This window comes from Hypanus sabinus, chromosome 14 (assembly GCF_030144855.1).
Source record: "Hypanus sabinus isolate sHypSab1 chromosome 14, sHypSab1.hap1, whole genome shotgun sequence".
Classification (NCBI taxonomy): Eukaryota; Metazoa; Chordata; class Chondrichthyes; order Myliobatiformes; family Dasyatidae; genus Hypanus; species Hypanus sabinus.
The window spans coordinates 59128798-59141584 of record NC_082719.1 but is presented as its reverse complement, the minus strand read 5'-3'; the positions used below and the strand labels follow the sequence as shown (position 1 = coordinate 59141584).

The 12787-nt window shown below is 38.3% G+C and overlaps 1 protein-coding gene across 3 annotated transcripts in view; it reads right to left on the bottom strand.

The window, feature by feature from the left end:
* The window catches only part of vps37a (VPS37A subunit of ESCRT-I), a 35671-nt gene that overhangs the window by 504 nt on the left and 22380 nt on the right, over positions 1 to 12787 (bottom strand). For 2 of the 3 annotated variants that reach the window (XM_059989281.1, XM_059989279.1), the window contains 5 exons: positions 9399 to 9526; positions 9247 to 9305; positions 9103 to 9171; positions 7878 to 8021; positions 1740 to 1817 (listed from right to left, as the gene is read on the bottom strand). In XM_059989281.1, coding sequence (XP_059845264.1) covers positions 1740 to 1817; positions 7878 to 8021; positions 9103 to 9171; positions 9247 to 9305; positions 9399 to 9526 — 478 coding nt within the window. Of the gene's footprint in view, positions 1 to 35; positions 411 to 1739; positions 1818 to 7877; positions 8022 to 9102; positions 9172 to 9246; positions 9306 to 9398; positions 9527 to 12787 lie in introns of those variants that run through there. The other variant, XM_059989280.1, reaches the window with a different exon arrangement.

Below are 12787 nucleotides of genomic sequence, written 5' to 3'. Positions count from 1 at the left end.
GGCGGGGGAGAGAGTCTCGGCCTGATGAGCCTATAAGGCTCGGGACAAACTTTAACTAACTTAACTATTGTTCCTAATAGGTAAGGGAGAAAATATGTAAAGGACACCGGACCAGAAGCTACATAATGTAGCAATCAAATAGTTTAATTATTTAATTGTAAACAAATTAGTAGGTTCATTATTTTATGCATCTCATTTCATATTATCTTCAGAACAGTCAACAGTTTATGGTGAGTGAAACTTAACTGAAGTGCAGATAAACAGTGAAATGCCTTGTTTGCTTTAACAATCACATAACCCAAGGATGTATGCAGGATACTGGACGATGCTTGAAGAGACTAGTTGGAAGGTGTAGTTGTGTACTCCCTTGTACTCTTCCCTCATTTTTATTCTTTGTCCTACAAAGAGGTCTAGATATTTAAAAAAAAAACAGGGCTTTTATTATCCAAGTGGAACAAAAAAAAACTGAATATATGCTTTTAAATGTCATAGGAGGATGTGCCAAAATATATTTGGAATAATCCCTTGCTGAAATTTACCAGCAGGTATCTGCAAATGTGCTCTTCCTAAAAAGAGGGCATACTACAGCCTTTCAGAGTGCTTTGGAGACCAACCTTCATGGAAGTGGATGACTCCGTGTGGCACATTCCTCTTGCCAATCTAGATTAGTATGTATTTGGCCTAATGAGATTTTGCCGGAGCAATTCAGGAATATGAGTATATTCTGCAATTCAAAGCAGCAATCAGTGTTATACCAATATGCTGTGCAGAAAGGATGCACAAGGGCTGATGATGGCCCAGGTTAGCAAATGCTGGTAGCAGAGGTCTGTGCAAGTCTGGTGTTTGATAACCCAGTGGTCAATGAGGTCAAGAGGTTGAAGTCAGAAGGGGTTTGTTTCGTTGAATGTTGTATGCATGCTGTATTGGCATCGGAATGTGTGGCCTGTCCCTAGCACATCCTTGGGTTGTGTTGATTATTAATGCAAACAATGCATTTCACTGTATGTTTCGATGACGTGATAAATCTGAGTGCTGGATGCCAGATACCTGTGCTGGTGAACTCTTCACAAAGCCTAATAAATGGGAAAGCTGTAGAAGTCTGCATTTTCAGTTTGGCTAAAACTGCTAAACCCACGTTAGACCATCCAGTACAAGTTCAGAGGGGTACTTGTGCAACTGAAGATTTTAGTGAGTTAACTAAAGAGTTTGTATGTCATAGTATTAATAATTTTGTTTTAAAAATGTTAGACAGGTTGTGATTATTCTCTGAATGCTTATGAATATCCAAGCTATTCACAAGCATTCATAACAGTTTTGGCAACTGATAAACTCAGGGCAGAGTTTCACAGGTGTCCAGTCTTGAAGGTTGAGGGCTGCACAGGCAGATAAATGCTACTGCAGGGGGCAGGGAATTAAATAATTTGAAGTCTTGTGGGCTATATCCATTTAACTCAATTCTGTACAATACAGACTACTGAGGCACTATGTAGTGCCATACTATGATGTTTTAATATACAGAATAACCTTAGGCTAATCTTTGGTTTTTATAGGTATTTTAGTAGAAGCATCATTTACTGTTGTTTTTCCTTTATGCTGTATATTGATTTATATTAATTTATAGTTTGAATACATCAAGTAGCATGTGATATGATCAAATACAGCAACAGTTCTCCATTCAGAAACAGTCTGAATTACCTTAATGAACTTGTAAAACAGTTTTTCTCCTTTAAAATCCTCACCTATAGTGTGTGAAATTGCCCACGTTGTGTCATCAAATGCTGAAGCTTCTCTTCTTTAGCTCGTCGGCAATGACAAAGCTGAAGCAACAGAAACAATTTTATAATATGTGAAAGTGGTTAATTTATAAAAGCATCCACATTCATGCTAGGCATTCTCAGAATAAACTAATCTTATGCAAGAATTGGAATATTAAACGGGGACCAGAATGCAATTCTACATTGCAATATTCAAATACTGTAAAAATGCAAATCCCAATGGTTTGGCATTTGGCCTACCATTAATGTTTCTCTGTTATCTTACACTCAGTGAGGCCCCGGTTTCCACACTCCCTTCTTAAAGTCTTAATTGTGCTGGATTATTACATTAGATGGCGTCCCTTCACCCTATATTTCAGACCTTCTATCGACATCTTTCCACACCCACCCTACTAAACTGCTAACTATCTAATGTCCTTTCTGCCAGTTTAAAATATAAAATATTCTTTCTCTCCAGCCACTTCCAATGCAGATAATTTCCTGATGCCTTTAGAGACACAATTTATACAAAACTGTGGCCAAGTATGGGCAAAAGGTTGATACTAATGGATACGGTGGGATACTTTCACGAAATCTACCATGGTTTTGCACATCTGTCTTCAGTCCTTCATGTCTGAAAATCCTGGAGAACTCCCCATGCCTCTACCCCTTCAGCTCTGTTGGCCTTGATCCTGGGAATTTTATTCTCAAACTTCTCTCACTTCTTTTAAACCATCCTTATGTGGCTGAGTATCAAATTGTGTTGAATAAAGCTCCTGTGAAACATCTTGGAATGTTTCCTGTTAAGCTGCACTATAAACACAAGTGCTTTTAATTTTTTTAAAAATAAAACAAAAGTCTTAGGACAGCACTATTTAATTAAATCAGCTGCTGCAGAACTGATCATTCTGATAGAAAAATTTTGGCTAGCAAAATGATAACAAGTTGATCAGAAAAATGCTAGGATGAAAACCCACAGGATTTTAAATTTTCATGTGAATTAATTTGCATTTCAAAACAACATATCCAAGTAATAAAGCAATCTATATACATTGTAAAACAATTTAACATGCTTTCATTATAATGAAAGAAACAATAGGGAACACTACTTTAGAGAAAACATTGTACTAGGTTTTTCTGAAAGAGCACAAAGAAACACAAAGGTGTTCAGGGTGAAGAGTTCATTAAAAGGACAGATGAGCCAGGTTGGGGTTGCTACAGTTTGATTTAATTGGGGCATATGAAATGAAAAACATGAAGTACCCACTTCACATAGCAAAGAAATAAAGAACTACCGTAAATTCCGGACTACAGAGCGCACCTGATTAAAAGCTGCACGCTCTAATTTTAGAAAGAAAATCAATTTTGTACTTGTACAGGCTGCACCAGATTTTAAGCCGCAGGTGTCCCACGTTGTAATATGAGATATTTACACAGAAAGATATTATACGTGAGGATTTTTTAACTTTTAATTAAATCCGTATGGTAACATAAACAAATACATATTGCAAATGCTTTTTTTCGAACAGTGCCTGTAACACAGCTACTTTTAAATATACATACGTATCGGTAACACACAAATTACGTTGCGTATACTTTTTTACTGAACAGTGCACGAATAACATTCCAATATCTCCTAACGACTGGTAAAAAAAAATATATATATACTGCAGCCTACCAGGAAAAGTTATTGATCGCCTTCTTCATCTTCCTCCTATCTTTGTTTGAGTGAATGTGCGGAAGTTAGCAAGTTTTTCCTCGTGGTCGGGAGGGAGCCGCTGACACAGTTGTGCGTACCCTGATGGACAGGCCCTTTCGTCTCATAAATCTAAAACACCACGATGGCCCACCTCTAAAATCTTCGATTTTCATTTTGGTGGCGATTGCTTTAGCCTTCAGTCTGATTTCCACGGTGGAAACACCGCGGCCGCCTGCTCTCTGTGTGTTAACCTGGTCTTCAAGAAAGTTTTCAAGTTCGGGCCATCTGCTATGATTACGTCTGAAAGCTTTTGTCGTCTTTTTGTATTGACTCAGTTCTTCACGCTGGCATCTCCACCGTCTCACCATCGATTCATTTATGCTAAGATTATGTGCAGCAGCTCGATTTCCTTCTTCAACCGCCAGATTGATGGCCTTTAACTTAAAAGCTGCATCATATGCTTTTCTTCGAGTGTTTTCCATGTTGATGAGGGTGAGTACAAATGACTGATTTACAATAATTTAATTGTGAAAGTGCGCTTGATTTATCGTACAATTTCATTGGACCTCTGTGAACTACTCATCAATTTTATTGGTCTACTGTTACGAGGCAAAATGTTTTTGGCGGCATGAAAAAAAAACATGCATTAGCCGTAGTATAGGCCGCAGTGTTCAAAGCGTGGGAAAAAAGTAGCGGCTTATAGTCCGGAATTTATGGTAGTATGCAGATATTTAAATTAATCAGAAACTAGATGAGAAGAGATTTCTGGAGGAAAGTTATTTCATTCAACAGATCGATGGAGTCTGAAACACACGGTGGACAGGATGGTGATGGCAGAATCCTTTAGCATATTCAAAATATGAAATGAAAGGCTGGAATCCACAGGGTCTGCAAACTGGATTTCAGAACTAAACCTATGCCCATTTTCAGGACTCTGCCTGTGCCTCTAGTTTCCATGACCCTAAAAGCAGGTTGTGGGTACAAGGAAAATTCTATGATTCTTTCTTATAAGAAACTTGATTGATGATCTCTGTGTTAAATAATCACACTTTGTAAAATGTTTAGAACTTCTCACAGTTGTCATGTTGTCTTTCTCATTCCACACCCACTTCCAATACCTAGTACGTGTTACTGGTTCCAATTCAAAACCTTACTTGTTTAAGTGTAAAATGAATAATCTCACAGGATTTGTCTTTCCTGCTCCTCCACTTTGGAACATCACAGAACAGAGCAATACATAAAAAATACTATAATTACAATAAGAATATAATGTAAATAATAGAAATAAACAGTTAAAAGAAAGCAAGATAGTGAGGTAATGTTTGTGGGTTTATGGACCATTTAGAAATCTGGATGACCCAGGAGGAAGAGCTGTTTCTAAAACATTGATTGTGCATCTTCAGGCTCACGTACCTCTGCACTGATGGCAGCAAGGAGAAAAGGGCACATTCTGGATGGTGAAGGTCCTTCATGATGGAGCTGGCTGAGTTTTCAAACCTTTACAGCTTTTTCTGATCCTGTGTATCAGTGCCTCCATACCAGACAGTGTACACCACCAGCCAGAATGCTGTCCATACTACATCTGTAGAAACTTGCTAATCTTTGGTGACAAACCAAATCTCCTCAAACTCCTAATGAAATATAGCCTCTGCCATGCCTTTGTAATCTCAATATATTTGGCCCAGGAATGATCCTCAGAGATGTTGACACGCAGAAACTTGAAGCTGTTCACCGTTTTTACAGCTGACCTCTCGATGAGAACTGTGTGATTTCCCAATTTCTCCTTCCTTAAGTACACAATCATAGTGATGTTGCTTTATTGCAACACCACTTAACCAGTTGATCTATCTCACCCCTGTATGCCACCTCGTCACTATCTGAGATTTTGCCAACAGCAGTCACATTATCAGCGCATTTATAGATGCTATTTGAGTTGTGCTTACCCACAATCAGGAGTGTAGAGAGATTACAGCAGTGGGCTAAGTATGCATCCTCGAGGTGCGCTTGTGTTGACTGTCAATAAAGAGATGTTATCTCTGATCCACTCTGACTGTGGTCTCCTGATGAGGAAGTCATGGATCCAGTCACAGAGGGAAGTACAGAGGCCTGACTTTGAAAGCTTGTTGATTATTATTGAGGGGGTGGGGTGATGGAGTGGAATGCTGAACCGTAATCAATAAACAGCAACCTGAAGTATTACCGTTTTCCAGGTGGTCCAAGGCTGAATGGACAGCCAGGGAGATTTCAACTGTTGCAATCCTATTGTGATCAGAGGCAAATTGCAGAGGTCCAGCTTCTTTCTCAGGCAGCAGCAGTTAATTCTAGCCATGAACAACCTCTCAAAGCACTTCATCTCAGTAGGTGTGAGTGCTACTGGCTGATCTTACGCAAACACTTAAAGAATGATCTGGGATGAGTACTTCATATTGAAAACAGTTTCGTATTTTAATGGCAACTAGTCATTTTTCTATTTGAAGCTTGTGATTTGAATTACAGATGTAATAATTGCTGCAAACATTAATTTAAGATTACTGTTGGGAAGTAATCTAAATAGGTAATTCTGGGGCTCAAACACAAACTAATTACTCTTATACAGTCATCGAGAAGTACAGCAATGAAATGGGCCCTTTGGTCCATCTAGTCCATGCCAAAAACATTTAAACTGCATACTCCCATTGACCTGCAGCAGGACCACAGCCCTCCATACCCCTACCATCCATGCAATGATCTAAACTTCTCTTAAATATTGAAACTGACCTGCATGCATCACTTGTGCTGGTAGCTCATTCTACACTCTCATGACTCTTTGAGTAAAGAAGTTTCCCCTCATGTTCTCCTTAAACTTTTCACTTTTTACCCTTACCCCATGACCTGTGGTTGTAGTCCCACCCAACCCCAGCAAAAAGAGCCTGCTTGCATCTATCCTATCTATAATCCCTCATAATTTTGCATGCCTCTATCAAACCTCCTCTCAGTGTTCTATGTTCTAAGGAATAAAATCCAAACCTATTCAATCTTTCCTTATCACTCAGATCCAGCAGACCCAGCAACATTCTTGTACATTTTCTCTGCACTCCTTCAACCTTGTTTACATCTTTCCTGTAGGTAGGTGACCAAAACTGCACATAACACTCCAAATTAGGCCTCACCAATGTCTTATACAACTTCAACATATCTCCTGTATTCAATACATTCATTTATGAAGGTCAACGTGCAAAAAGCTTTCTTTCCAACCCTATCTAACTGAGACACCACTTTCAATGAATTACGGACCTGTGTGCCCAGATCCCCCTGTTCTATCATACTCCTCAGCACCTTACCATTCACTATGTAAGATCTACCCTGGTTGATTCTACACGTGTCTGCATTAAGTTCCTTCTGCCATTTTTCAGCCCATTTCCCCAGCTGATCCAAATCGGTCTGGAAGCCATGATAGCCTTCCTTGCTGTCCACAACACCTCCAATCTTGGTGTCATCCACAAATATGCTGATCCGGTTAACCACATTATCCTCTAAATCATTGATACAGATGACCAACAACAATGGACCTAGCACTGATCCCTGCGGCACACCACCAGTCACAAGCCTCCAGTCAGAGAGACAAACCATCTACTACCACTTTCTGGCTTCTTCCACAAAGCTGGCATCTAGTTCAATTTACTACCTCATCTTGAATGCCGAACGACTGAAGCTTCTTGACCAATCTCCTGTGTGGGACCTTTCCAAATCTTTGCTAGGGCCCCGGTAATTTCTGCATTTGCTTCCGTAGGGTCCAAGGGAACACCTTGTTAGGCCTGGGGATTTATCTCCTCTGATTTGCATCAGCATAGCAAACTCCTCCTCGTTTGTAATCTGTACAGAGTCCATTAAGTTGATGCCACTTTGCCTCACTTCTATACTCGTGTCCATCTCCTGAGTAAATACAGATGCAAGAAAATGTATTAAAGATCTTCCCCCATCTGTTTTGGCTCCACTCTTGCTGTTGGAATCTTCACAATAAATGACTAGTGTTCTTTCCACTTGTGTCTACTTTATAAAACAATTTGATGTAATTTGATTCTGTACACACATTACTAGTATATGTATGCTACTCTTGACAGAAGTTTTTCATTGCTATGTTTAGAAGCTTCTCCATATTACTAAGCTGCAATGAGCAAGGCTTTCCAAAACTGTGTGAACCTTAACAGGTTTAATACAAATTTGCATACATGACTCTGTTAGAAATCTCATTTCGCATTAATGGCATCAGAAGTGAGGGGCAGTAAAAGCATGCAATTCCAAAGAGTTTGTCATTTATTTCCTTATGAAATAGGAGAACACCGGAAATAAACACATTTACCAAACAGTGAAAAAAATGCTTTTCAAATCAAAGATTTGCTAAAATCTGATCAAGAAAATCATAGAGAACATATTTTGCTACATACTGTTCTTTTTTCCATGAAGCTGCTGAGAAAATCATCTATTTCAACCTTGCCCTCAAGGAATTCCTCAGCAATCACTTCCGATTCCTCTTCTGCCTGATGAGCTGCAACTTTCAACCTGGCTTGCAGGGCACTTAAGCTGCAACTCTAGAGCAATATAAAATGGCAATTAAAAACATACATTTACTCCAAAGCTGCTGGCTGATCAGTATGCCCTTTATAAAATTCTTTGATAGTTCAAATCCGGGACTAGTACTATAACTGAATGCCCTTGATAAAAATCAGTCCTCAGCCAACGGGGTGGGAGGAGGGAATAAATGACAAATGAATTCTTTCATCCAAATAAATTTCCATAGTATTAATTTAGCCTATATGTCACTGCACACACATTTAGCCTATTCACTGCACACACATGCTCACAACATTTTTACTGCAGTAAACACAGCTCCAATTGCATGTTCTCTTTGTTCACAGGTGAGACACCTTATTGAAGTCTGAGGAAACAGTCAATGAGATGTTGGAGCTGTAGGTGTTGCCTTTATCAGCTGCTGTTTGGCCAGCAGTTCAACTCCTCCACCACCTCATTAAACCACCCTGTTTCTCCAGCTTCCACCTTCCCCTAAAATCACTGATTACTCACTTATATTGTCTCTAAGTACCAAACTCAGAAGACTGATATAAAACACTAGACCCGTTCAACACCCTTATTTTGATATTGAAAATACTAGACTTGTAACTTCAATACAATTAGTTGCAGAACGGTAATAGTTTGGTTATCTGAAATAATTACAAGAGGAGATTGGGAGTGGGTGGGGAAAAGGTCAGACTGATGTTGCTGAAGGCCAATGGAGAGACTGAACAGCTGGATCAACCCTTTGTCGACTGCTTTAACTGTTTCACCAGGGCATGCATAACAGTAAAAGGCTGGTTATTTCTCTCACATTGTGAAACATGAGCATGGTATATGATTGTTCTAAAGACTAGTCAAAATTATAACACTATCCAATAAATCTGCTGCAAGCAATTAAACTTTAATTATACATCTGTGCATAAACATTTAACAACAATAAATATCTAGCAAACCAAAATACTGTGCAACAAATATCTCTACATCAGAATTGAAATTGAATTCTTTCATCCAATTGCCATAGTGTTAATTTAGCCTAGAGGAAATTTTAAAAAAGCTGATGTACTGTATAAATCAAGTTACAAAACATATATTACTGACCTCACTCAGTTCATGCTGTCTTTGCATCTTTTTTTCAAAGGTGCTTTTGAGTTGAGTTAGTTGATCATTCTGAAAATAAATTTTAAAAGTTACAAGCATTAAAAAATTTTAAAATGTAAAAGTAAAAAAATACAAGTGCCTTACTTTGATTAATAGATCTTGTCTTTCCGTTTCCAAATGAGGTTCAAGTTGAAGATTTCTTTCTTTCAGAGAACCACAAAACAAAAAGGATTAGTCTACTTGGAAAAAAAACCAAAAAGAGATAGAAATGGACAATCAGAACTGAACATACATACTTGCCAGCTCTTCAATGTAGCTAACCAGATCATCTTTGTCAGTGCATATCTGCTTCAGTTGTGGCAAACCCATGAAATGCCCTAGGAGCAGGTCCTCATTTTCATTTAAATCAGTCAACTGTGAAATACTACAAAACAAAATCAGTTGACAAATATTAATGAATAAAATTAAAACTGATTTTATAAAAATAAGTATGTTTCCCCAGATACAGAGATACATTATGCAAAGAATTACAAGCATTTTAACAATTCTGTTCTCAAGGTGTTCACTGGAACACAAGTTTAGATAAATTTTCAGCATTGTACAACAAATATCATTTTCTTTTCTTAATTTCACTGTTGAGGAATTAGTGTATACATTTGGCCTTTCAATTAATCCCACATTCTTAATTCTCTGAGCAACATAGACAGGCATTAATTGATTTAATCTGATCAAAAATAGAGTCCAGACCACCATCTGAGCAATATTTGGATTACATATAAATTTCAATTATAGGAAACGATATTGCCAGTACTGGAGCATTTGGTACCCAATGTTGTTTTTAAATATTATTTGTAATACTATTTACTTGTAAATATAAAATGAAGCAAAAAATCTATTATTCGGTTTGTTAACTTTGTAACAAACAGTGGCCTCGTCAAACTCAGGTGTTTAAGGATATAAATATCCAAGATGGAAAGTATGTATTGTATTTGATTCATTAAATATTTGGTTAATCCAATCTTTTGAAAGAAATTAATAGAGAATCCAGATATACTAAATTACTTCTTAAATAAATCCTAATATTTTCTTTTTCATGGTATTTGTACTATACAAATATTTAAACCTTGTGTGCTTGTTGATTTAAATGAAAAGTAGATGAAAAGCACATTCATTATTGTAATAATAACGAACATTTCCTTTTTGGTTACTGAATGGTGAGAGAGAGAATTGGCAGATTGAGTATATTTTTGATGGATACATGGATTCCAGGCATTTCAACAAGATTAGTATAGGCATCTATTGAAAAAAAAACTGCAAATGTTGAAATCCTGAAAAAAATAAAAGCTATAGGGCTTCTCTTTGGAGCAAATGAAGATGAAAGGTCTCTTGAGGTATACGAGGTGATATGAAAATAGCCTGAGACTTTTCCTCAGAGTGGAAATGGCTAATACCCAGGGGCATACTTTTAAGGTGACTGAAGGAAAATATGGTGGGGGGGGGGCAATGTCAGCGATAAGTTATTGTATTACACAGGCAGTGTTGGGAGCATGAAATGCCTTGCCAGGGGTAGTGGTGGAGGCAGATACATTAGAGACTTTTAAGAAACTTAGATAGACACATGGATGATAGTAAAATGGAGAGCTATGTAGGAAGGAAGGGTTAGATTGATCTGAGAGTAATCCTTGTGAGTAATGCTCTTTGTCCCATGAAGTTGTTCCGACTTTATGCTGTTGTGCTCTATGTTAACGGACAGCAAGGTTTTTGCAGTTATTACTTTGTCAAATGTTTCTTCCTTTCCTCAGAACTAGAAAATATAAATCAAACTGCCTGGTAGAGTCAAACTCACAGAACAAGACAATGTGCTAAGCTTCTTCATCTTAGCCCTTTGGTATGTTTTGTCCCACTAACAGACAAAAAGTGACCAATTTATGGTAATAAATTGCCATTATACAGTACCATGTCAAGTATGGGCAAGAAAACCTCTTCCTTATTAACACCCCTCATTCCTCTGTTGTTCAAAAAAAGGGCTCCTCCACATTACCTGGAGCAAATCTTGGAAGAAGAAGCAAAGGCACACAACAGATGCTGGTGTGATATATATCATGACGAATGGCTTGGAATCATCTCCAGAGACTGAGCTAGTCATGTCCTGTAGGACATAGTGTAGCTGCCAGATTGGGTCCATGGCATATGATGAGTAAACATAAGCGATAACACAATGTTCTCACCAATGTACAATAACTTAGGTAGAAGTGATAACCACACAGTCTTCATGGAAATGAGGTCCCATCATCACAAAGGGGCAACTAAAGAATTTAATGAATAGAATAATCTGGGCAGCCACGAGGTACTGTGGACCATCACAATCTATAACCCTTATGGCCCAACAAATCCCCCACACTACGAATAGGATCAAACCAGGGAATACATTCCTGGCTAAATGAGAAATGCAGAAGAGCAAGGTGGGAGCTGTATAAAGTACAGATGAAAGTGCTGAGGTACCAACCTAGTAAAGCTGCAATACAGAACTACCTACAACTACTTGCATTACAGCATGCGATAGAACTAAGTATTCACATCACCAAAGGGCCAGATCAAAGCACTGCACTGAACAGTCATAGACAATAGCAGAAACCAGATCCAAGGACACTTCCATCCTCTAACAACAGTAGAGTTCAGCATGTCAGTCATCCTGCCTTCTCCCCGTAACCTTTGACACCCTTGCTAATCAAGAACCTATCAACCTCCGCTTTAAATATACCTAATGACTTGGCCTCCACTGCTGTCTCTGGCAAATGAAATTCCTCCTCATCTCTGTTCTAGATGGATATCCCTCTATTTTGAAGTTGTACACTCTAATCCTAGGTTTCTCCCACTACAGTAAACATCCTCTCCACATCCACTCTATCTAACCCTTTCACTATTCGATAGGTTTCAATGAGATCCCACCTTTGTTCTTCTAAACTCCAGTGAGTACAGGCCATCAAACACTCCTCATTCATTAACACTTTTACTCCTGGAATCATTCTCCTGAATGTCCTCATGACCCTCTCCAGTGCCAGTACATCTCGTCTTAGATAAGGCACCCAAAACTGCTCATAATACTCCAAGTGTGGTCTGCCAGTGCTTTATGAGGCCACAGCATTACGTCCTTACTTTTATATTCTAGCCCTCTCGAAATTAGTGCTAATATTGCACTTACCTTCTTTTGTACCTCTGATTTCTAAATTTTCTCTCTGTTTAGAAAATAGTCTCATCGCTATTCCTTCTGCTAAAGTGCATGACCATGCATTTCCCACTATACTGCATCTGCCTCTTCTGAGGCTGCACCCTCCGGTCCTAGGTCCTCTCATTATAGGAAGTGTTCTCTCCATTATCCACTCCATCTATGCCTTTCAATATGTTTCAAAGAGATCACCTTCCATTCTCTGAGCCATCAAATACTCCTCATATGTAATCTCCTTCATTCCTGGAATAATTTTCATGAACTTCCTCACAATCAGAATCAGGTTTAATATCATTGGCATATGCCATGAACTATGTTGTTTTGTGGCAGCAGCACTTGCAATACATAACAAGAAGCTATAAATTGTAATCTCACACACACACCCCTAATTAAGTTGTGCAAAAAGAGCAAAAAAAGTGAGGTAGTTACATAGGTTTATTATCTACTTAGAAATATAAT